Consider the following 25,338-nt stretch of genomic DNA (forward strand, 5'->3'; position numbering starts at 1 on the left):
ATACAGTATGTACAGTAGAAACAGCTATGGAGACCAGTAGAGAGATCTCATCACAGCATACAGTATGTACAGTAGAAACAGCTGTGGAGACCAGTAGAGAGATCTCATCACAGCATACAGTATGTACAGTAGAAACAGCTATGGAGACCAGTAGAGAGATCTCATCACAGTATACAGTATGTACAGTAGAAACAGCTATGGAGACCAGTAGAGAGATCTCATCACTACAGTATGTACAGTAGAAACAGCTATGGAGACCAGTAGAGATCTCATCACAGTATGTACAGTATGTACAGTAGAAACAGCTATGGAGACCAGTAGAGAGATCTCATCACAGCATACAGTATGTACAGTAGAAACAGCTATGGAGACCAGTAGAGAGATCTCATCACAGCATACAGTATGTACAGTAGAAACAGCTATGGAGACCAGTAGAGAGATCTCATCACAGCATACAGTATGTACAGTAGAAACAGCTATGGAGACCAGTAGAGAGATCACAGCATACAGTATGTACAGTAGAAACAGCTATGGAGACCAGTAGAGATCTCATCATACAGTATGTACAGTAGAAACAGCTATGGAGACCAGTAGAGAGATCTCATCACAGCATACAGTATGTACAGTAGAAACAGCTGTGGAGACCAGTAGAGATCTCATCACAGCATACAGTATGTACAGTAGAAACAGCTATGGAGACCAGTAGAGATCTCATCACAGCATACAGTATGTACAGTAGAAACAGCTATGGAGACCAGTAGAGAGATCTCATCACAGCATACAGTATGTACAGTAGAAACAGCTATGGAGACCAGTAGAGAGATCTCATCACAGCATACAGTATGTACAGTAGAAACAGCTATGGAGACCAGTAGAGAGATCTCATCACAGCATACAGTATGTACAGTAGAAACAGCTATGGAGACCAGTAGAGAGATCTCATCACAGCATACAGTATGTACAGTAGAAACAGCTATGGAGACCAGTAGAGAGATCTCATCACAGCATACAGTATGTACAGTAGAAACAGCTATGGAGACCAGTAGAGAGATCTCATCACAGCATACAGTATGTACAGTAGAAACAGCTATGGAGACCAGTAGAGAGATCTCATCACAGTATACAGTATGTACAGTAGAAACAGCTATGGAGACCAGTAGAGAGATCTCATCACAGCATACAGTATGTACAGTAGAAACAGCTATGGAGACCAGTAGAGAGATCTCATCACAGCATACAGTATGTACAGTAGAAACAGCTATGGAGACCAGTAGAGAGATCTCATCACAGCATACAGTATGTACAGTAGAAACAGCTATGGAGACCAGTAGAGATCTCATCACAGCATACAGTATGTACAGTAGAAACAGCTATGGAGACCAGTAGAGATCTCATCACAGCATACAGTATGTACAGTAGAAACAGCTATGGAGACCAGTAGAGAGATCTCATCACAGCATACAGTATGTACAGTAGAAACAGCTGTGGAGACCAGTAGAGAGATCTCATCACAGCATACAGTATGTACAGTAGAAACAGCTATGGAGACCAGTAGAGAGATCTCATCACAGTATGTACAGTATGTACAGTAGAAACAGCTATGGAGACCAGTAGAGAGATCTCATCACAGTATGTACAGTATGTACAGTAGAAACAGCTATGGAGACCAGTAGAGAGATCTCATCACAGTATGTACAGTATGTACAGTAGAAACAGCTATGGAGACCAGTAGAGAGATCTCATCACAGCATACAGTATGTACAGTAGAAACAGCTATGGAGACCAGTAGAGAGATCTCATCACAGCATTCAGTATGTACAGTAGAAACAGCTATGGAGACCAGTAGAGAGATCTCATCACAGCATACAGTATGTACAGTAGAAACAGCTATGGAGACCAGTAGAGAGATCACAGCATACAGTATGTACAGTAGAAACAGCTATGGAGACCAGTAGAGAGATCTCATCATACAGTATGTACAGTAGAAACAGCTATGGAGACCAGTAGAGAGATCTCATCACAGCATACAGTATGTACAGTAGAAACAGCTGTGGAGACCAGTAGAGAGATCTCATCACAGCATACAGTATGTACAGTAGAAACAGCTATGGAGACCAGTAGAGATCTCATCACAGCATACAGTATGTACAGTAGAAACAGCTATGGAGACCAGTAGAGAGATCTCATCACAGTATGTACAGTATGTACAGTAGAAACAGCTATGGAGACCAGTAGAGAGATCTCATCAGAGCATACAGTATGTACAGTAGAAACAGCTATGGAGACCAGTAGAGAGATCTCATCACAGCATACAGTATGTACAGTAGAAACAGCTATGGAGACCAGTAGAGAGATCTCATCACAGCATACAGTATGTACAGTAGAAACAGCTGTGGAGACCAGTAGAGAGATCTCATCACAGCATACAGTATGTACAGTAGAAAGAGCTATGGAGACCAGTAGAGAGATCTCATCAGAGCATGCAGTATGTACAGTAGAAACAGCTATGGAGACCAGTAGAGAGATCTCATCACAGTATGTACAGTATGTACAGTAGAAACAGCTATGGAGACCAGTAGAGAGATTTCATCACAGTATGTACAGTATGTACAGTAGAAACAGCTATGGAGACCAGTAGAGAGATCTCATCACAGTATGTACAGTATGTACAGTAGAAACAGCTATGGAGACCAGTAGAGAGATCTCATCACAGCATACAGTATGTACAGTAGAAACAGCTATGGAGACCAGTAGAGAGATCTCATCACAGCATTCAGTATGTACAGTAGAAACAGCTATGGAGACCAGTAGAGAGATCTCATCACAGCATACAGTATGTACAGTAGAAACAGCTATGGAGACCAGTAGAGAGATCTCATCACAGCATACAGTATGTACAGTAGAAACAGCTATGGAGACCAGTAGAGAGATCACAGCATACAGTATGTACAGTAGAAACAGCTGTGGAGACCAGTAGAGAGATCACAGCATACAGTATGTACAGTAGAAACAGCTGTGGAGACCAGTAGAGAGATCTCATCACAGCATACAGTATGTACAGTAGAAACAGCTATGGAGACCAGTAGAGAGATCTCATCACAGCATACAGTATGTCCAGTAGAAACAGCTATGGAGACCAGTAGAGATCTCATCAGAGCATACAGTATGTACAGTAGAAACAGCTATGGAGACCAGTAGAGAGATCTCATCACAGCATACAGTATGTACAGTAGAAACAGCTGTGGAGACCAGTAGAGAGATCTCATCACAGCATACAGTATGTACAGTAGAAACAGCTATGGAGACCAGTAGAGAGATCTCATCACAGCATACAGTATGTACAGTAGAAACAGCTATGGAGACCAGTAGAGAGATCTCATCAGAGCATACAGTATGTACAGTAGAAACAGCTATGGAGACCAGTAGAGAGATCTCATCACAGCATACAGTATGTACAGTAGAAACAGCTATGGAGACCAGTAGAGAGATCTCATCACAGCATACAGTATGTACAGTAGAAACAGCTGTGGAGACCAGTAGAGAGATCTCATCACAGCATACAGTATGTACAGTAGAAACAGCTATGGAGACCAGTAGAGAGATCTCATCACAGCATACAGTATGTACAGTAGAAACAGCTATGGAGACCAGTAGAGAGATATCATCACAGTATGTACAGTATGTACAGTAGAAACAGCTATGGAGACCAGTAGAGAGATCTCATCACAGCATACAGTATGTACAGTAGAAACAGCTATGGAGACCAGTAGAGAGATCTCATCAGAGCATACAGTATGTACAGTAGAAACAGCTATGGAGACCAGTAGAGAGATCTCATCACAGCATACAGTATGTACAGTAGAAACAGCTATGGAGACCAGTAGAGAGATCTCATCACAGCATACAGTATGTACAGTAGAAACAGCTATGGAGACCAGTAGAGATCTCATCACAGCATACAGTATGTACAGTAGAAACAGCTATGGAGACCAGTAGAGAGATCTCATCACAGCATACAGTATGTACAGTAGAAACAGCTGTGGAGACCAGTAGAGAGATCTCATCACAGCATACAGTATGTACAGTAGAAACAGCTATGGAGACCAGTAGAGAGATCTCATCAGAGCATACAGTATGTACAGTAGAAACAGCTATGGAGACCAGTAGAGAGATCTCATCACAGTATGTACAATATGTACAGTAGAAACAGCTATGGAGACCAGTAGAGAGATCTCATCACAGTATGTACAGTATGTACAGTAGAAACAGCTATGGAGACCAGTAGAGATCTCATCACAGCATACAGTATGTACAGTAGAAACAGCTATGGAGACCAGTAGAGAGATCTCATCACAGCATACAGTATGTACAGTAGAAACAGCTATGGAGAACAGTAGAGAGATCTCATCAGAGCATACAGTATGTACAGTAGAAACAGCTATGGAGACCAGTAGAGAGATCTCATCACAGCATTCAGTATGTACTGTAGAAACAGCTATGGAGACCAGTAGAGAGATCTCATCACAGCATACAGTATGTACAGTAGAAACAGCTATGGAGACCAGTAGAGAGATCTCATCACAGCATACAGTATGTACAGTAGAAACAGCTATGGAGACCAGTAGAGAGATCACAGCATACAGTATGTACAGTAGAAACAGCTATGGAGACCAGTAGAGAGATCTCATCATACAGTATGTACAGTAGAAACAGCTATGGAGACCAGTAGAGAGATCTCATCACAGCATACAGTATGTACAGTAGAAACAGCTGTGGAGATCAGTAGAGAGATCTCATCACAGCATACAGTTTGTACAGTAGAAACAGCTATGGAGACCAGTAGAGATCTCATCACAGCATACAGTATGTACAGTAGAAACAGCTATGGAGACCAGTAGAGAGATCTCATCACAGCATACAGTATGTACAGTAGAAACAGCTATGGAGACCAGTAGAGAGATCTCATCACAGCATACAGTATGTACAGTAGAAACAGCTATGGAGACCAGTAGAGAGATCTCATCACAGTATGTACAGTATGTACAGTAGAAACAGATATGGAGACCAGTAGAGAGATCTCATCACAACATACAGTATGTACAGTAGAAACAGCTATGGAGACCAGTAGAGATCTCATCACAGCATACAGTATGTACAGTAGAAACAGCTATGGAGACCAGTAGAGAGATCTCATCACAGCATACAGTATGTATAGTAGAAACAGCTATGGAGACCAGTAGAGAGATCACAGCATACAGTATGTACAGTAGAAACAGCTATGGAGACCAGTAGAGAGATCTCATCATACAGTATGTACAGTAGAAACAGCTATGGAGACCAGTAGAGAGATCTCATCACAGCATACAGTATGTACAGTAGAAACAGCTGTGGAGACCAGTAGAGAGATCTCATCACAGCATACAGTATGTACAGTAGAAACAGCTATGGAGACCAGTAGAGAGATCTCATCACAGCATACAGTATGTACAGTAGAAACAGCTATGGAGACCAGTAGAGATATCTCATCACAGTATGTACAGTATGTACAGTAGAAACAGCTATGGAGACCAGTAGAGAGATCTCATCACAACATACAGTATGTACAGTAGAAACAGCTATGGAGACCAGTAGAGAGATCTCATCAGAGCATACAGTATGTACAGTAGAAACAGCTATGGAGACCAGTAGAGAGATCTCATCACAGCATACAGTATGTACAGTAGAAACAGCTATGGAGACCAGTAGAGATCTCATCACAGCATACAGTATGTACAGTAGAAACAGCTATGGAGACCAGTAGAGATCTCATCACAGCATACAGTATGTACAGTAGAAACAGCTATGGAGACCAGTAGAGAGATCTCATCACAGCATACAGTATGTAGAGTAGAAACAGCTGTGGAGACCAGTAGAGAGATCTCATCACAGCATACAGTATGTACAGTAGAAACAGCTATGGAGACCAGTAGAGAGATCACAGCATACAGTATGTACAGTAGAAACAGCTATGGAGACCAGTAGGGAGATCTCATCATACAGTATGTACAGTAGAAACAGCTATGGAGACCAGTAGAGAGATCTCATCACAGCATACAGTATGTACAGTAGAAACAGCTATGGAGACCAGTAGAGATCTCATCAGACCATACAGTATGTACAGTAGAAACAGCTATGGAGACCAGTAGAGAGATCTCATCACATCATACAGTATGTACAGTAGAAACAGCTATGGAGACAAGTAGAGAGATCTCATCACAGCATACAGTATGTACAGTAGAAACAGCTATGGAGACCAGTAGAGATCTCATCACAGCATACAGTATGTACAGTAGAAACAGCTATGGAGACCAGTAGAGAGATCTCATCACAGCATACAGTATGTACAGTAGAAACAGCTGTGGAGACCAGTAGAGAGATCTCATCACAGCATACAGTATGTACAGTAGAAACAGCTATGGAGACCAGTAGAGAGATCACAGCATACAGTATGTACAGTAGAAACAGCTATGGAGACCAGTAGGGAGATCTCATCATACAGTATGTACAGTAGAAACAGCTATGGAGACCAGTAGAGAGATCTCATCACAGCATACAGTATGTACAGTAGAAACAGCTGTGGAGACCAGTAGAGAGATCTCATCACAGCATACAGTATGTACAGTAGAAACAGCTATGGAGACCAGTAGAGATCTCATCACAGCATACAGTATGTACAGTAGAAACAGCTATGGAGACCAGTAGAGAGATCTCATCACAGCATACAGTATGTACAGTAGAAACAGCTATGGAGACCAGTAGAGAGATCTCATCACAGCATACAGTATGTACAGTAGAAACAGCTGTGGAGACCAGTAGAGAGATCTCATCACAGCATACAGTATGTACAGTAGAAACAGCTATGGAGACCAGTAGAGAGATCTCATCACAGCATACAGTATGTACAGTAGAAACAGCTATGGAGACCAGTAGAGAGATCTCATCACAGCATACAGTATGTACAGTAGAAACAGCTATGGAGACCAGTAGAGAGATCTCATCATACAGTATGTACAGTAGAAACAGCTATGGAGACCAGTAGAGAGATCTCATCACAGCATACAGTATGTACAGTAGAAACAGCTATGGAGACCAGTAGAGAGATCTCATCACAGCATACAGTATGTACAGTAGAAACAGCTATGGAGACCAGTAGAGAGATCTCATCAGAGCATACAGTATGTACAGTAGAAACAGCTATGGAGACCAGTAGAGAGATCTCATCACAGCATACAGTATGTACAGTAGAAACAGCTATGGAGACCAGTAGAGAGATCTCATCACAGCATACAGTATGTACAGTAGAAACAGCTATGGAGACCAGTAGAGAGATCTCATCACAGCATACAGTATGTACAGTAGAAACAGCTGTGGAGACCAGTAGAGAGATCTCATCACAGCATACAGTATGTACAGTAGAAACAGCTATGGAGACCAGTAGAGAGATCTCATCACAGCATACAGTATGTACAGTAGAAACAGCTATGGAGACCAGTAGAGAGATCTCATCACAGTATGTACAGTATGTACAGTAGAAACAGCTATGGAGACCAGTAGAGAGATCTCATCACAGCATACAGTATGTACAGTAGAAACAGCTATGGAGACCAGTAGAGAGATCTCATCAGAGCATACAGTATGTACAGTAGAAACAGCTATGGAGACCAGTAGAGAGATCTCATCACAGCATACAGTATGTACAGTAGAAACAGCTATGGAGACCAGTAGAGAGATCTCATCACAGCATACAGTATGTACAGTAGAAACAGCTATGGAGACCAGTAGAGATCTCATCACAGCATACAGTATGTACAGTAGAAACAGCTATGGAGACCAGTAGAGAGATCTCATCACAGCATACAGTATGTACAGTAGAAACAGCTGTGGAGACCAGTAGAGAGATCTCATCACAGCATACAGTATGTACAGTAGAAACAGCTATGGAGACCAGTAGAGAGATCTCATCAGAGCATACAGTATGTACAGTAGAAACAGCTATGGAGACCAGTAGAGAGATCTCATCACAGTATGTACAGTATGTACAGTAGAAACAGCTATGGAGACCAGTAGAGATCTCATCACAGCATACAGTATGTACAGTAGAAACAGCTATGGAGACCAGTAGAGAGATCTCATCACAGCATACAGTATGTACAGTAGAAACAGCTATGGAGACCAGTAGAGAGATCTCATCAGAGCATACAGTATGTACAGTAGAAACAGCTATGGAGACCAGTAGAGAGATCTCATCACAGCATACAGTATGTACAGTAGAAACAGCTATGGAGACCAGTAGAGAGATCTCATCACAGCATACAGTATGTACAGTAGAAACAGCTATGGAGACCAGTAGAGAGATCTCATCACAGCATACAGTATGTACAGTAGAAACAGCTATGGAGACCAGTAGAGAGATCACAGCATACAGTATGTACAGTAGAAACAGCTATGGAGACCAGTAGAGAGATCTCATCATACAGTATGTACAGTAGAAACAGCTATGGAGACCAGTAGAGAGATCTCATCACAGCATACAGTATGTACAGTAGAAACAGCTGTGGAGACCAGTAGAGAGATCTCATCACAGCATACAGTATGTACAGTAGAAACAGCTATGGAGACCAGTAGAGATCTCATCACAGCATACAGTATGTACAGTAGAAACAGCTATGGAGACCAGTAGAGAGATCTCATCACAGCATACAGTATGTACAGTAGAAACAGCTGTGGAGACCAGTAGAGAGATCTCATCACAGCATACAGTATGTACAGTAGAAACAGCTATGGAGACCAGTAGAGAGATCTCATCAGAGCATACAGTATGTACAGTAGAAACAGCTATGGAGACCAGAAGAGATATCTCATCACAGTATGGACAGTATGTACAGTAGAAACCGCTATGGAGACCAGTAGAGAGATCTCATCACAACATACAGTATGTACAGTAGAAACAGCTATGGAGACCAGTAGAGATCTCATCACAGCATACAGTATGTACAGTAGAAACAGCTATGGAGACCAGTAGAGAGATCTCATCACAGCATACAGTATGTACAGTAGAAACAGCTGTGGAGACCAGTAGAGAGATCTCATCACAGCATACAGTATGTACAGTAGAAACAGCTATGGAGACCAGTAGAGAGATCACAGCATACAGTATGTACAGTAGAAACAGCTATGGAGACCAGTAGAGAGATCTCATCACACAGTATGTACAGTAGAAACAGCTATGGAGACCAGTAGAGATATCTCATCACAGTATGTACAGTATGCACAGTAGAAACAGCTATGGAGACCAGTAGAGAGATCTCATCACAACATACAGTATGTACAGTAGAAACAGCTATGGAGACCAGTAGAGAGATCTCATCAGAGCATACAGTATGTACAGTAGAAACAGCTATGGAGACCAGTAGAGAGATCTCATCACAGCATACAGTATGTACAGTAGAAACAGCTATGGAGACCAGTAGAGAGATCTCATCACAGCATACAGTATGTACAGTAGAAACAGCTATGGAGACCAGTAGAGATCTCATCACAGCATACAGTATGTACAGTAGAAACAGCTATGGAGACCAGTAGAGAGATCTCATCACAGCATACAGTATGTACAGTAGAAACAGCTGTGGAGACCAGTAGAGAGATCTCATCACAGCATACAGTATGTACAGTAGAAACAGCTATGGAGACCAGTAGAGAGATCACAGCATACAGTATGTACAGTAGAAACAGCTATGGAGACCAGTAGGGAGATCTCATCATACAGTATGTACAGTAGAAACAGCTATGGAGACCAGTAGAGAGATCTCATCACAGCATACAGTATGTACAGTAGAAACAGCTGTGGAGACCAGTAGAGAGATCTCATCACAGCATACAGTATGTACAGTAGAAACAGCTATGGAGACCAGTAGAGATCTCATCACAGCATACAGTATGTACAGTAGAAACAGCTATGGAGACCAGTAGAGAGATCTCATCACAGCATACAGTATGTACAGTAGAAACAGCTGTGGAGACCAGTAGAGAGATATCATCACAGCATACAGTATGTACAGTAGAAACAGCTATGGAGACCAGTAGAGAGATCTCATCACAGCATACAGTATGTACAGTAGAAAAAGCTGTGGAGACCAGTAGAGAGATCTCATCACAGCATACAGTATGTACAGTAGAAACAGCTATGGAGACCAGTAGAGAGATCTCATCATACAGTATGTACAGTAGAAACAGCTATGGAGACCAGTAGAGAGATCTCATCACAGCATACAGTATGTACAGTAGAAACAGCTGTGGAGACCTGTAGAGAGATCTCATCACAGCATACAGTATGTACAGTAGAAACAGCCATGGAGACCAGTAGAGAGATCTCATCAGAGCATACAGTATGTACAGTAGAAACAGCTATGGAGAACAGTAGAGAGATCTCATCAGAGCATACCGTATGTACAGTAGAAACAGCTATGGAGACCAGTAGAGAGATCTCATCAGAGCATACAGTATGTACAGTAGAAACAGCTATGGAGACCAGTAGAGAGATCTCATCACAGCATACAGTATGTACAGTAGAAACAGCTATGGAGACCAGTAGAGAGATCTCATCACAGCATACAGTATGTACAGTAGAAACAGCTATGGAGACCAGTAGAGAGATCTCATCACAGCATACAGTATGTACAGTAGAAACAGCTATGGAGACCAGTAGAGAGATCTCATCACAGCATACAGTATGTACAGTAGAAACAGCTGTGGAGACCAGTAGAGAGATCTCATCACAGCATACAGTATGTACAGTAGAAACAGCTATGGAGACCAGTAGAGATCTCATCACAGTATGTACAGTAGAAACAGCTATGGAGACCAGTAGAGAGATCTCATCACAGCATACAGTATGTACAGTAGAAACAGCTATGGAGACCAGTAGAGAGATCACAGCATACAGTATGTACAGTAGAAACAGCTGTGGAGACCAGTAGAGAGATCTCATCACAGCATACAGTATGTACAGTAGAAACAGCTATGGAGACCAGTAGAGAGATCTCATCACAGCATACAGTATGTACAGTAGAAACAGCTGTGGAGACCAGTAGAGAGATCTCATCACATCATACAGTATGTACAGTAGAAACAGCTATGGAGACCAGTAGAGAGATCTCATCACAGCATACAGTATGTACAGTAGAAACAGCTATGGCGACCAGTAGAGAGATCTCATCACAGCATACAGTATGTACAGTAGAAACAGCTATGGAGACCAGTAGAGAGATCTCATCACAGCATACAGTATGTACAGTAGAAACAGCTATGGAGACCAGTAGAGAGATCTCATCACAGTATGTACAGTAGAAACAGCTATGGAGACCAGTAGAGAGATCTCATCACAGCATACAGTATGTACAGTAGAAACAGCTATGGAGACCAGTAGAGAGATCTCATCAGAGCATACAGTATGTACAGTAGAAACAGCTATGGAGACCAGTAGAGAGATCTCATCACAGCATACAGTATGTACAGTAGAAACAGCTATGGAGACCAGTAGAGAGATCTCATCACAGCATACAGTATGTACAGTAGAAACAGCTATGGAGACCAGTAGAGATCTCATCACAGCATACAGTATGTACAGTAGAAACAGCTATGGAGACCAGTAGAGATCTCATCACAGCATACAGTATGTACAGTAGAAACAGCTATGGAGACCAGTAGAGAGATCTCATCACAGCATACAGTATGTACAGTAGAAACAGCTATGGAGACCAGTAGAGAGATCTCATCACAGCATACAGTATGTACAGTAGAAACAGCTATGGAGACCAGTAGAGAGATCTCATCACAGTATGTACAGTATGTACAGTAGAAACAGCTATGGAGACCAGTAGAGAGATCTCATCACAGTATGTACAGTATGTACAGTAGAAACAGCTGTGGAGACCAGTAGAGAGATCTCATCACAGCATACAGTATGTACAGTAGAAACAGCTATGGCGACCAGTAGAGAGCAGAGCCTCTATGCTGCTCTGACATTAGATTTGTGTATTGGTTTAATATGTTGTGAAATTGTTAGATATTACTTTGTTAGATATTACTCCACTGCCGGAGTTAGAAACACAAGCATTTTGCTACACATGCAATAACATCTGCTAAACACTTATGTGTGACCCGAAAAAATGTATTTGATTTGAAGTTCCAGAATGCGATGGAAATGTCAGCCATATTGGTCAGGGAGAAATCCTAACCACTCTAATTGGAATGAATGGCAGTAGAGGCAGGATCCGGATTTGACTTGTGCAGGAAAATAAACGTTTTATATTATATTATATTGTTTATTAGATGTATTGTTAACTTAACATTTTTCCGTATAATTATAAATGCAGTTTAAGCAGGTTGTATACAAAAGTTATGTATAAATAGCCTCTAAAATATATGTAAACAGACGATAAATCACAAAATGTTGTGTTTTCTTGGAAAGCTGTGAGTGCTATTATATGATACAATATCAGTACTTGTTGCATTTACAACTTATCTAAGTCCCATCATGATGTCAGACAGTGTCTGGCTGTGGATTGGCTACATTGTTTGAATGGAATGTTGGAATATTGGCAGTTAATTTGAACAATTAATGGAATCATTCCTCTAAAACTGTCTGGCTAGCTAGCTAACAAACATACAGGGAAGATAAATTCTTCAAATTCATTATTTTACACAAAATCTTATCACAGCAAAGCCCAGCCTCACATTCAATTCGCGCATTTATGTACAAAATGTATTTGCAGCCTGCTAAACCATGGTTGACCAAATCCCTGACCAAAATGGCTGACCTTACCATCATAAGAAAGTTATTTTCCATTCTATCTAAAGCCAATTCAACTGCACATAGGATGACATTCCATGAGACAGTCTCTTCACAGAAATATAATTAAAACTTTATTATTATATATGTAAACTGAATATCATAACATATATCAGTATCTCTATGTTCTGGCTGAATGGCGTCTCCCAGTGTGTGAGCGGCTCCCTGTATGGCCTGGATCAGGATGGACAGCTGACGGTGTGCTTCTTTCCAGTCGCTGTCCAGTCCAGTCGACGCAGCTCTGGTATACGCATCAGCCAGTCCTGGGAAGGTAGCCTGTCCAGCCTTACTGGAGGCCCAGATCACATGTCTGGAAGAGTGAGAGAGAGAGACGGATAGAAAGAAAGTATGGTGAGTCATGTTAGACGGTCAGAGGAGGGAAGAGAGGGGGAGTGGCCTAAGCATACAATGAAGCATTTAATGAAAGGTGCACAAAACATCAAATATGCTAGATGGTAAACAGTGGATGCTCATCTAGGGGATAGGACATAGTTTCCCAACCGGAATCCATATCGATCATCAAATATGATAGCTGGTTAAAAGTGGATTCTCATCTAGGGGATAGGACATAGTTTCCCAACCTGAATCGATATCGATCATCAAATATCCTAGATGGTAAACAGTGGATGCTCATCTAGGGGATAGATCGTAACATAGTTTCCCAACCTGTATCCATATCGATCAGGGAACGCCACAGGGTCCAGGAAAGCCCTATCCAGGAGCATCAGTTGGTCATTGATCCTACGCACCTTCAGGGGCCTTAATATGGACAAAGTACTGAGTGAGTGAGTGAGTGAGTGAGTGAGTGAGTGAGTGAGTGAGTGAGTGAGTGAGTGAGTGAGTGAGTGAGTGAGTGAGTGAGTGAGTGAGTGAGTGAATGAATGAATGAATGAATGAAAAGAGCTACCACTCACGTCTCGTTGGCCAAGTCTGAATCTCTGATCAGCTGGTCCAGTCTGGAGGCAGCAGAACGGAAATTCCTCACAGCAGTCTGTAATGGCTCTGAAATAGGAGCAGGGACAGTGTAGAACAGTGTTTCTCAACCGTAGAATATTGCTGACTGGTCCCTGAGATTGTGTGTCTGTTTTGTATAAACAACTTAAACCAGAGGTTCCCAAACTTTTTTGGTCCACGACCTCATCTTGATATATAAAAAATAATTTTGACTCCACCATGTAAAAACAAAAATGTAATCTAATCAACGGACAATATTTACTTTTTTAATTGAGGCCATGACAGTCTATTACAAATCAGTCTGACAGCACTTCAACCTGAAGGAAGTATCGGTTGAAGTGACTGATATGTGTCAGAAAGAAACATCGTCATTATCACCGATGATCTTTTCCCCCAGTCTGATTGGCTGCCTGGTCTTGTCCACTCTGTTCTAATGAGGCTTGTGGGCATTATAGAAGGAAACGGATGACACATACACTACGTGTTCCTGAGTCTTATCGTTCAGTAACGGGGTCATAGTATTTTGTCGCGTAAACCGTTCAAAATATAAAGCCACGTTATCAGAAACCGCTCTGTTACAGCAGCTAGAGGCTACCGGGGGTTACTGACGTGGGAAACGCTGTTTAGACACAAACAGAATCACCTACTGTCTCCATCTATCCATCCACCCCTCTACCCTTCTATCACCTCTCTATCCCTCATCCACCTTTTCACCCCTACCCCTTTCGCTGTCCCCCCATCCCTCTTTGTGTGTGTGTGTGAGAGAGTGAGTGAGTGAGTGTGTGCGTGCGTGCGTGTGTATATGCTAGTGACTGTGACCCACCTATAGAGATCATATGTGCTGCCAGTCCATCAGTGTACAGCTCCATGGCTTTACTGAGGTATCCTTCCAGAGTCTCTGCATAGTCACTGCAGTTGAACGGCAACAGAAGACTATCAGCCAATCGCATCAGGACGTTCCCTGCCGTCCTGGCAACCGTCTGGTGACTGGTGAACCCTTTGGGAGGGAGGGAGGGAGGGGGAGGGAGGGGGAGAGAGAGAGAGAGAGAGAGAGAGAGAGAGAGAGAGAGAGAGAGAGAGAGAGAGAGAGAGAGAGAGGTGATATCAGGGTAAGGATATTGACAGGAAAGGGACAGAGAGACCAAGGAGAAAGACAATGGAGAGACATACAGTATATACATAAAGAGAGAGATATTGAACTCATAAGGTCAACAGCAGTGTGTTTGTCTTTATGTTCCCCCTGTAGCCACCTGGCCCATATCTCCCTGCTCACCTGGGTCGATGAACTTGGAGGCATAGTCGAAGGTGTCATATGCCGTGTGATACGCTGGGTAGATTCTGGCTCTGGTTTTGGTCTGCATGAAAACAGCATGGATCATGGGATGTGACTTAAAGGACTAACTGATCATTTGTTAAGACAGTGAAATGACTCTCATCTTGTGTGTGTGTGTGTGTGTGTGTGTGTGTGTGTGTGTGTGTGTCATGTCTTACTCTGTCGTAGGTGTAGGAGATATCCATGGAGGTGATACCTAGGAAGTGGATGAAGGCAGCGTAATCACTTCCTGCCCCAGTCAGAAAACCCACACTATAATCAAAAACAACAACAACAACAAAAACAAATCATCAACCAATCAAATCTCTGCTATGACTGCCAATTAACTGAAGAGCCAATTAAAATCCCTAAAATAATTTCACTGACATCTTAATCATTTCTTAAATAGTCCTCTGGGTCTCGTCACATGACTCTACTATTTCATGAAAAGAGAAAGTGGGCTATTCACTTGGGGATGACTCCGTAGGCGGGGCTAGTGCGGTTGAAGTAGCGAATCCAGTTGTCGTAGACGGATGTCGAGTCTGATCCAGGTGTCTTCACCTGTAGAAAAGCAATCAAACACCATTATAGTGATGGCTTCTTTTTGGGGAAAAAAATGAAGATAGATAGATTGATAAATGGTCAAATGTTTTGGCACCACTGTAAGAGTCAAATATGTAATCATCCATTGTTGGTTTGACAAACGATGAAAGGAGCAGAAATAACCACACACTGTTGAACGCTCATACCCACACACTGTTGAACGCTCATACCCACACACTGTTGTACGCTCATACCCACACACTGTTGAACGCTCATACCCACACACTGTTGAACGCTCATACCCACACACTGTTGAACGCTCATACCCACACACTGTTGAACGCTCATACCCACACACTGTTGAACGCTCATACCCACACACTGTTGTACGCTCATACCCACACACTGTTGAACGCTCATACCCACACACTGTTGAACGCTCATACCCACACACTGTTGAACGCTCATACCCACACACTGTTGAACGCTCATACCCACACACTGTTGTACGCTCATACCCACACACTGTTGAACGCTCATACCCACACACTGTTGAACGCTCATACCCACACATTGTTGAACGCTCATACCCACACACTGTTGAACGCTCATACCCACACACTGTTGAACGCTCATACCCACACACTGTTGTACGCTCATACCCACAAACTGTTGTATGCTCATACCCACACACTGTTGAACGCTCATACCCACACACTGTTGAACGCTCATACCCACACACTGTTGTACGCTCATACCCACACACTGTTGTACGCTCATACCCACACACTGTTGTACGCTCATACCCACACACTGTTGTACGCTCATACCCACACACTGTTGTACGCTCATACCCACACACTGTTGTACGCTCATACCCACACACTGTTGTACGCTCATACCCACACACTGTTGTACGCTCATACATTGGCAAACCATGGCACACCAACTTACCGAACAAAATGTCTGACCTTAATTTTACCTTGTTTTAACTAGGCAAGTCAGTTATGAACAAATTCATATTTTCAATGGCGGCCTAGGAACAGTGGGCTAACTGCCTGTTCAGGGGCAGAACGACAGATTTGTACCTTGTCAGCTCAGGGATTCGATCTTGCAACTTTTCGGTTACTTGTCCAACGCTCTAACCACTAGGTTACCCTGCAGCCCCTTTATTTCATCATTAGAAGGTTCATGATCATTCTAATATTCTAATTCCTAATTGTATGACCACCATCTCCTCCCTATCTTGGGGGTGTCTGTTATATTAATGTGAAATGTTGTATACATGTTACCTGAGTGTTTGTTGAATGTTGTGTTGCGGTAGGTGATTCCTGCCATCTCCTCTCTGTCCTGGTTCACGACCGTAGTCCCTCTGGTCCTGGTGCTGTCTGTGACGGCTGCTAAAGATGCCACCGATGACATAGTGAGTTATTAATATACATATAGGAGGATCCTGCATATGGGCCATCCTCCTTACCTTTCACAGCTTACCGCTGCTCAGCCCTTCGCCATTCCAATTTTTATTTATTTATTTATTAGGCAAGTCAGTTAAGAACAAATTCTTATTTTCAATGACGGCCTAGGAACAGTGGGTTAACTGCCTGTTCAGGGGCAGAACGACAGATTTGTACCTTGTCAGCTCGGGGATTTGAACTTGCAACCTTCCGGTTACTAGTCCAACGCTCTAACCACTAGGCTACCCTGCCGCCCCAAGCAGATATCTTCTTAGCTTTTCCTTTTCATCTCTCTCTCTCTCTCGCTCTCTCGCTCTCTCTCTCTCTCTCTCTCTCTCTCTCTCACGCTCTCTCTCTCTCTCTCTCTCTCTCTCTCTCTCTCTGTCTCTCTCTGTCTCTCTCTCTCTCTCTCTCTCTCTCTCTCTCTCTCTCTCTCTCTCTCTCTCTCTCTCTCTCTCTCTCTCTCTCTCTCTCTCTCTCTCTCTCTCTCTCTCTCTCTCTCTCTCTCTCTCTCTCTCTCTCTCTCTCTCTCTCTCTCTCTCTCTCTCTCTCTCTCTCTCTCTCTCTCTCTCTCTCTCTCTCTCTCTCTCTCTCTCTCTCTCTCTCTCTCTCTCTCTCTCTCTCTCTCTCTCTCTCGCTCTCTCTCTCTCTCTCTCTCTCTCTCTGTCTCTCTCTCTCTCTCTCTCTCTCTCTCTCTCTCTCTCTCTCTCTCTCTCTCTCTCTCTCTCTCATGGGCTTGTTCTTTCACTACTTCCTGAATCAAGCAGGAATTTAGTTTCAATACCAAAACAATAAAAAGGAAAATGACTTTCAGTTCCAGCTGTCAGGTTAAACAAACACTATTGCTACTTTACTGGCTGTGGAGTGAATTTGGCAACCTGATACTGAACCGGTCTGGGAAATGTGATCTCACCTGGTTACACGTTAACCTCCGTAGCAAAACAAGGATCTGTTTGTTAGGTCAGGTGGAGACACAGGCCAGGTCCCAAATGGCACCCTATTCCCTATGTAGTGCACTACTCTAGACCAGGACCAATAGAGCTGTAGTGCACTACTTTAGACCAGGACCAATAGGGCTGTAGTACACTACTTTAGACCAGGACCAATAGAGCTGTAGTACACTACTTTAGACCAGGACCAATAGAGCTGTAGTGCACTACTTTAGACCAGGACCAATAGAGCTGTAGTACACTACTTTAGACCAGGACCAATAGGGCTGTAGTGCACTACTTTAGACCAGGACCAATAGGGCTGTAGTACACTACTTTAGACCAGGACCAATAGAGCTGTAGTACACTACTTTAGACCAGGACCAATAGAGCTGTAGTACACTACTTTAGACCAGGACCAATAGAGCTGTAGTGCACTACTCTAGACCAGGACCAATAGGGCTGTAGTACACTACTTTAGACCAGGACCAATAGAGCTGTAGTGCACTACTCTAGACCAGGACCAATAGGGCTGTAGTACACTACTTTAGACCAGGACCAATAGGGCTGTAGTACACTACTTTAGACCAGGACCAATAGAGCATAGACTCTGGTCAAAAAGGTAGTGCACTATATAAGGAATAATGTGCCATTTGCGACGTAGAAACAGACCTTTCTGCCTTCACGGTCCAGCGACAGCTTTTGTGAGGTCATCGTATTTGGCTTATCATGATTGGCTCTTGGGGAGGAGATGGCGGCCATCTTTGGCGACGCAGTGGTGGGATGTCCGAGTTTTGGGTGGTCTGGTGAGACTCCAGACCGAAACCAAACATTTACACAACCTCTGACCTGAAGAAAGTTTAACGATTAACTCCATTCACCCGTCCCATTTAAACAGGATTTAACCAGGAAATGAACCTTGAGGTTAGAAACTAATGTCTAATGAATTTTATAATCCTCTCTGTTTTACCAGAACCGCCACAGGAGTGATAACCAGGTGAACAACAGGAAGGTCACAGTGCTCATGGATGGAGAGTAAGTTCATCAGATCTACTATTGGTGTCATTATCAACACAAAGTATAATGGGCCATTGTGTGTGTGTGTGTGTGGTCAGATATTGTCTGGCCCTCCTGTCCCCATCCTACTCTCACCACTGTCCTCCACACAAATCCATTCCCACAACAAATGTGTGTTCGTAAGGCAGGGACAGTAAGGCACCGTGTCCTCTTTTCTCGGGGGCAATAGGAAGCAGCTGCAGGACAACAGGAAGTGTTTGTTTTCTTCCAGTCTGACCCTTATGTTTATGTTTCGTCTTATGTTTCCTCCTGACTGTCCCCAAACAACAGGGAATCCCTAATGTCTACTCACAATTCTCTCTCACTTTCACTTTCCCCTCCCTCCCTCCCCCACCACGCTCTCTCTCCATCCACACTCTCTCTATCTCTATCTCTCTCTCCCCCAACACACACTCTTTCTTTCTTTCTTTCTTTCTTTCTTTCTTTCTTTCTTTCTTTCTTTCTTTTTCTTTCTTTCTTTCTTTCTTTCTTTCTTTCTCTCTCTCTCCAACCACACTCTCTCTCTCTCTCTCTCCCCCAACACTCTCTCTCTCTCTCTCTCTCTCTCTACCAACACACTCTCTCTCTACCCCCACATCTCCTTCTCCATATTTGTCTCTCTAGACTACGGAGTGAGAAATGGATGGCCGTTCAGGTTGGCGACATCATCAAACTGGAAAACAACCAGTTTGTTACGGTGAGAACAAAACTGAACCAACCTCACTGTTAGTTCCTTAAAGCATACTGATTCAGCCCTGAAACATACTGATTCAGCCCTGAAACATACTGATTCAGCCCTGAAACATACTGTACCTCACTGTTAGTTCCTTAAAGCATACTGATTCAGCCCTGAAACATACTGATTCAGCCCTGAAACATACTGATTCAGCCCTGAAGCATACTGTACCTCACTGTTAGTTCCTTAAATCATACTGATTCAGCCCTGAAACATACTGATTCAGCCCTGAAACATACTGTACCTCACTGTTAGTTCCTTAAAGCATACTGATTCAGCCCTGAAACATACTGTACCTTACTGTTAGTTCCTTAAAGCATACTGATTCAGCCCTGAAACATACTGATTCAGCCCTGAAACATACTGTACCTCACTGTTAGTTCCTTAAAGCATACTGATTCAGCCCTGAAACATACTGAATCAGCCCTGAAACATACTGATTCAGCCCTGAAGCATACTGTACCTCACTGTTAGTTCCTTAAAGCATACTGATTCAGCCCTGAAACATACTGAATCAGCCCTGAAACATACTGATTCAGCCCTGAAACATACTGTACCTCACTGTTAGTTCCTTAAAGCATACTGATTCAGCCCTGAAACATACTGATTCAGCCCTGAAACATACTGATTCAGCCCTGAAGCATACTGTACCTCAGTGTTAGTTCCTTAAAGCATTCTGATACAGCCCTGAAACATATGGATTCAGCCCTGAAACATACTGTACCTCACTGTTAGTCTATTTTAACAGTTGGCACAGGAGACCATCCTGATAGACTGGGTGTGAATCTGGTGCCTATATTCCGTGTGTTTGATAGTCAGTGAATCTGATTCTGTGAATCTCTGTGTGATTTCAGGCAGACTTGTTGCTGCTCTCTAGTAGTGAACCTCTCAACCTGGTCTACATAGAGACTGCTGAACTGGATGGGTCTGTGTCTGTGTGTGTGTGTGTGTTTCATTTTACTAGTCCATCTACTGTACAAAGCTTATGTCTATTAGTACTCACTCCTCATACCTTATCTCCCTCCTTGCTCCTTCTCCTCTTCCTCTTCTCCCTTTCTCTTCATCCTCTGCCCATCTTCTCCTCCTTCTCCTCTTCTCCTCCCCCTCCTCTTCTTCTCTTCTTCTTCTCCCCTTCTCCTCATCCTCTGCCCATCTTCTCCCCTCCTTCTCCTTCTCTCCTTCTCCTCATCCTCTGCCCATCTCCTCCTCCTTCTCTTCTCCCCTCCTTCTCCTCCTTCTCTTCTTTCTCCTCATCCTCTGCCCATCTCCTCCTCCTTCTCTTCTCCCCTCCTTCTCCTCATTCTCTTCTTTCTCCTCCTCCTCTGCCCATCTCCTCCTCCTTCTCTTCTCCCCTCCTTCTCCTCCTTCTCTTCTTTCTCCTCATCCTCTGCCCATCTTCTCCTCCTTCTCTTCTCCCCTCCTTCTCCTCCTTCTCTTCTTTCTCCTCTTTCTCCTCCTCTCTCCTCCACCTCTCAGAGAGACCAATCTAAAAGTGAAGCAGGCTCTGACAGTAACAGGAGACATGGGAGACAAGATCCACAGCCTGGCTGCTTTCAATGGTGAGTTACACTCAGAGGGTTGGTTAGACACTTTCTACGTAGTATCTCTGGGTAGAAGTTTCCCTTGGATACAGATCCAGGATCAGCCAAATCCTAATAGTAACCATTAAGGGGGAAATGCATAAACTGACCTTTGATCAGAGTCTGGGGGAAAAGTCATCCTGCTCCTGCTTTGTAGCCATGCCATAATGTTCATAAAAGCATAAAGCCAAATGCCAGAGAAAAACATAGTTTCAGCAGCATATTTAAATCAGGTGTGGGTTCAGTGCTCTAGTAAATGAATGATATTTTAAACATATGAATACCCTCTCTTCTCTCCTTCTAACCCTGTGTCTCATCCTCTCCTTCTAACCCTGTGTCTCATCCTCTCCTCTCCTTCTAACCCTGTGTCTCATCCTCTCCTCCTAACCCTGTGTCTCATCCTCTCCTCTCCTCCTAACCCTGTGTCTCATCCTCTCCTCCTAACCCTGTGTCTCATCTTCTCCTTCTAACCCTGTGTCTCATCCTCTCCTCTCCTCCTAACCCTGTGTCTCATCCTCTCCTCTCCTTCTAACCCTGTGTCTCATCTTCTCCTTCTAACCCTGTGTCTCATCCTCTCCTCTCCTCCTAACCCTGTGTCTCATCCTCTCCTCTCCTCCTAACCCTGTGTCTCATCCTCTCCTTCTAACCCTGTGTCTCATCCTCTCCTCCTAACCCTGTGTCTCATCTTCTCCTTCTAACCCTGTGTCTCATCCTCTCCTCTCCTCCTAACCCTGTGTCTCATCCTCTCCTCTCCTCCTAACCCTGTGTCTCATCCTCTCCTCCTAACCCTGTGTCTCATCCTCTCCTTCTAACCCTGTGTCTCATCCTCTCCTCTCCTCCTAACCCTGTGTCTCATCCTCTCCTTCTAACCCTGTGTCTCATCCTCTTCTCCTAACCCTGTGTCTCATCCTCTCCTCATAACCCTGTGTCTCATCCTCTCCTTCTAACCCTGTGTCTCATCCTCTCCTCCTAACCCTGTGTCTCATCTTCTCCTTCTAACCCTGTGTCTCATCCTCTCCTCTCCTCCTAACCCTGTGTCTCATCCTCTCCTCTCCTCCTAACCCTGTGTCTCATCCTCTCCTTCTAACCCTGTGTCTCATCCTCTCCTCTCCTCCTAACCCTGTGTCTCATCCTCTCCTCTCCTCCTAACCCTGTGTCTCATCCTCTCCTTCTAACCCTGTGTCTCATCCTCTCCTTCTAACCCTGTGTCTCATCCTCTCCTCCTAACCCTGTGTCTCATCCTCTCCTCCTAACCCTGTGTCTCCTCCTAACCCTGTGTCTCATCCTCTCCTTCTAACCATGTCCAGGGGAGGTGCGCTGTGAGCCACCCAACAACCGGCTGGACCGTTTCACAGGAACATTGACAAACGCTGGTCAGAAATACTCTCTGGACAACAACAAGATCCTGCTGAGGGGCTGCACCCTCAGGAACACAGAGTGGTGCTTCGGACTGGTGCTGTTCGGAGGTGAGAGGTTAGAGGTCAGGACTGGTAATGTTTGGAGGTGAGAGGTTAGAGGTCAGGACTGGTGCTGTTCGGAGGTGAGAGGTTAAAGGTCAGGACTGGTGCTGTTTGGAGGTGAGAGGTTAGAGGTCAAGACTGGTGCTGTTCGGAGGTGAGAGGTTAGAGGTCATGACTGGTGCTGTTCGGGGGGTGAGAGGTTAGAGGTCAGGACTGGGGCTGTTCGGAGGTGAGAGGTTAGAGGTCAGGATTGGTGCTGTTCGGAACTGAGAGGTTAAAGGTTAGGACTTGTGCTGTTCGGAGGTGAGAGGTTAGAGGTCAGGACTGGTGCTGTTTGGAGGGTGAGAGGTTAAGGGTCAAATCCAATAAACTTGTATTTGTCAGGTGTAGACTTTACAGTGAAATGCTTGCAGAGGTAAGGGCAAGTGCTGGCTCACAGGTTAGTTAACACCGCCCTCTGCTGGCCAGTATAGATAATAAACATCAACTGGGAATACCTAACACTAACTGACCAAATAGACATTTTGCTTCTAACCTTTATTAAAAGCTATTCTTCTATACATTGAGGTTGTGTCAATTATCAGCTGTTTAGTTGTCTTCTAAATTCTTATTTAATACTAACCCTGTGGTCCGGTTGTGGTCCAGGTCCAGAGACTAAACTGATGCAGAATTGTGGGAAGACCACGTTCAAGAGGACCAGCATCGACCGCCTGATGAACGTGCTCGTCCTTTGTGTGAGTCCAGCTGTTGTGGGTTTCATTAAGATCTTCATTTTAATATTCACTGAGCATCTCTCATTTCCAATTTGGTGTTTTGTCAATTACACCGGGTTCAGTTTAATTATCTATAGTTTCTGTCAGCCTTTACATCTCTCTTCTCACCTGTTGACCTATTGACCCCTCTTTCCTCCGTCAGATCTTTGGCTTCCTGGCGTTCATGTGCATGATCCTGGCCATCGGCAACCGGATCTGGGAGCAACGCTGGGGGTCAGAGTTCACGGCCTTCCTGCCCAGACAGGACGGAGTCGACACTCCCTTCTCCTCCTTTCTCACCTTCTGGTCCTACGTTATCATCCTCAACACCGTCGTACCCATCTCCCTCTACGTCAGGTGTGTGAGTGAGAGAGAGAGAGAGTCTGTTTCTGTATTTCTGCCTATTCGAGATACTGTACCTTGCAGATACATGTCTGCGCTTTGGTTCTACTGTATGTAATGTAATGAATTATTCCTGTATGTGTGTTGCAGTGTGGAGGTCATCCGTCTGGGCAACAGTTTCTACATCGACTGGGACAGGAAGATGTACCATGCCCGTAGTGACACCCCGGCCAAGGCCCGGACCACCACGCTGAACGAGGAGCTGGGTCAGATCAAATACATCTTCTCGGACAAGACCGGAACACTCACTCAGAACATCATGATCTTCAACAAGTGTTCCATCAACGGGAAGAGCTACGGTGAGGTTCAGATGGTAACTAGGAAGGGCTACGGTGAGGTTCAGATGGTAACTAGGAAGGGCTACGGTGAGGTTCAGATGGTAACTAGGAAGGGCTACGGTGAGGATCAGATGGTAACTAGGAAGGGCTACGGTGAGGATCAGATGGTAACTAGGAAGGGCTACGGTGTGGTTCAGATGGTAACTAGGAAGGGCTACGGTGAGGATCAGATGGTAACTAGGAAGGGCTACGGTGAGGTTCAGATGGTAACTAGGAAGGGCTACGGTGAGGTTCAGATGGTAACTAGGAAGAGCTACGGTGAGGATCAGATGGTAACTAGGAAGGGCTACGGTGAGGTTCAGATGGTAACTAGGAAGGGCTACGGTGTGGTTCAGATGGTAACTAGGAAGGGCTACGGTGAGGATCAGATGGTAACTAGGAAGGGCTACGGTGAGGTTCAGATGGTAACTAGGAAGGGCTACGGTGTGGTTCAGATCAGATGGTAACTAGGAAGGGCTACGGTGTGGTTCAGATGGTAACTAGGAAGGGCTACGGTGAGGTTCAGATGGTAACTAGGAAGGGCTACGGTGAGGTTCAGATGGTAACTAGGAAGGGCTACGGTGAGGATCAGATGGTAACTAGGAAGGGCTACGGTGAGGATCAGATGGTAACTAGGAAGGGCTACGGTGTGGTTCAGATGGTAACTAGGAAGGGCTACGGTGAGGATCAGATGGTAACTAGGAAGGGCTACGGTGAGGTTCAGATGGTAACTAGGAAGGGCTACGGTGAGGTTCAGATGGTAACTAGGAAGAGCTACGGTGAGGATCAGATGGTAACTAGGAAGGGCTACGGTGAGGTTCAGATGGTAACTAGGAAGGGCTACGGTGTGGTTCAGATGGTAACTAGGAAGGGCTACGGTGAGGATCAGATGGTAACTAGGAAGGGCTACGGTGAGGTTCAGATGGTAACTAGGAAGGGCTACGGTGTGGTTCA

General features: G+C 44.2%; 2 protein-coding genes across 2 annotated transcripts in view; one reads left to right on the forward strand and one right to left on the reverse strand.

The window, feature by feature from the left end:
- LOC115106573 (phospholipid-transporting ATPase ID-like) overlaps positions 1-25,338 on the forward strand; it is a 93,963-nt gene that overhangs the window by 39,080 nt on the left and 29,545 nt on the right. The window contains exons 5-13 of the mRNA XM_065026876.1: positions 17,023-17,121; positions 19,055-19,116; positions 19,762-19,834; positions 20,728-20,798; positions 21,350-21,432; positions 22,761-22,919; positions 23,559-23,647; positions 23,829-24,022; positions 24,158-24,366. Of these exons, the coding sequence (XP_064882948.1) occupies positions 17,023-17,121; positions 19,055-19,116; positions 19,762-19,834; positions 20,728-20,798; positions 21,350-21,432; positions 22,761-22,919; positions 23,559-23,647; positions 23,829-24,022; positions 24,158-24,366 (1,039 nt within the window). The remainder of the gene's footprint in view (positions 1-17,022; positions 17,122-19,054; positions 19,117-19,761; positions 19,835-20,727; positions 20,799-21,349; positions 21,433-22,760; positions 22,920-23,558; positions 23,648-23,828; positions 24,023-24,157; positions 24,367-25,338) is intronic.
- On the reverse strand, positions 12,578-15,734 carry LOC135574752 (aminopeptidase NAALADL1-like). The gene is made up of 7 exons (XM_065026874.1): positions 15,625-15,734; positions 15,335-15,428; positions 15,117-15,198; positions 14,667-14,840; positions 13,804-13,891; positions 13,556-13,648; positions 12,578-13,199 (listed from the first exon to the last, which is right to left on the reverse strand). Exons 2-7 carry the CDS (start codon positions 15,359-15,361, stop codon positions 12,956-12,958), a joined length of 708 nt encoding a protein of 235 aa, XP_064882946.1. The 5' UTR covers positions 15,362-15,428; positions 15,625-15,734; the 3' UTR covers positions 12,578-12,955.

This window comes from Oncorhynchus nerka, linkage group LG13 (assembly GCF_034236695.1).
Source record: "Oncorhynchus nerka isolate Pitt River linkage group LG13, Oner_Uvic_2.0, whole genome shotgun sequence".
NCBI classification, from domain to species: Eukaryota; Metazoa; Chordata; class Actinopteri; order Salmoniformes; family Salmonidae; genus Oncorhynchus; species Oncorhynchus nerka.

Bases quoted from the DNA above. Each gene is read 5' to 3' on its own strand.
- LOC135574752 (XM_065026874.1), bottom strand. From the start codon at position 15,361: ATGGATATCTCCTACACCTACGACAGA. The intron at 14,841-15,116 runs GTGAGCAGGGAG...TCCCTCCCAAAG, and splicing joins CTCCAAGTTCATCGACCCAG to GGTTCACCAGTCACCAGACG. The intron at 13,892-14,666 runs GTGGGTCACAGT...CTCCTATTTCAG, and splicing joins AGCACATATGATCTCTATAG to AGCCATTACAGACTGCTGTG.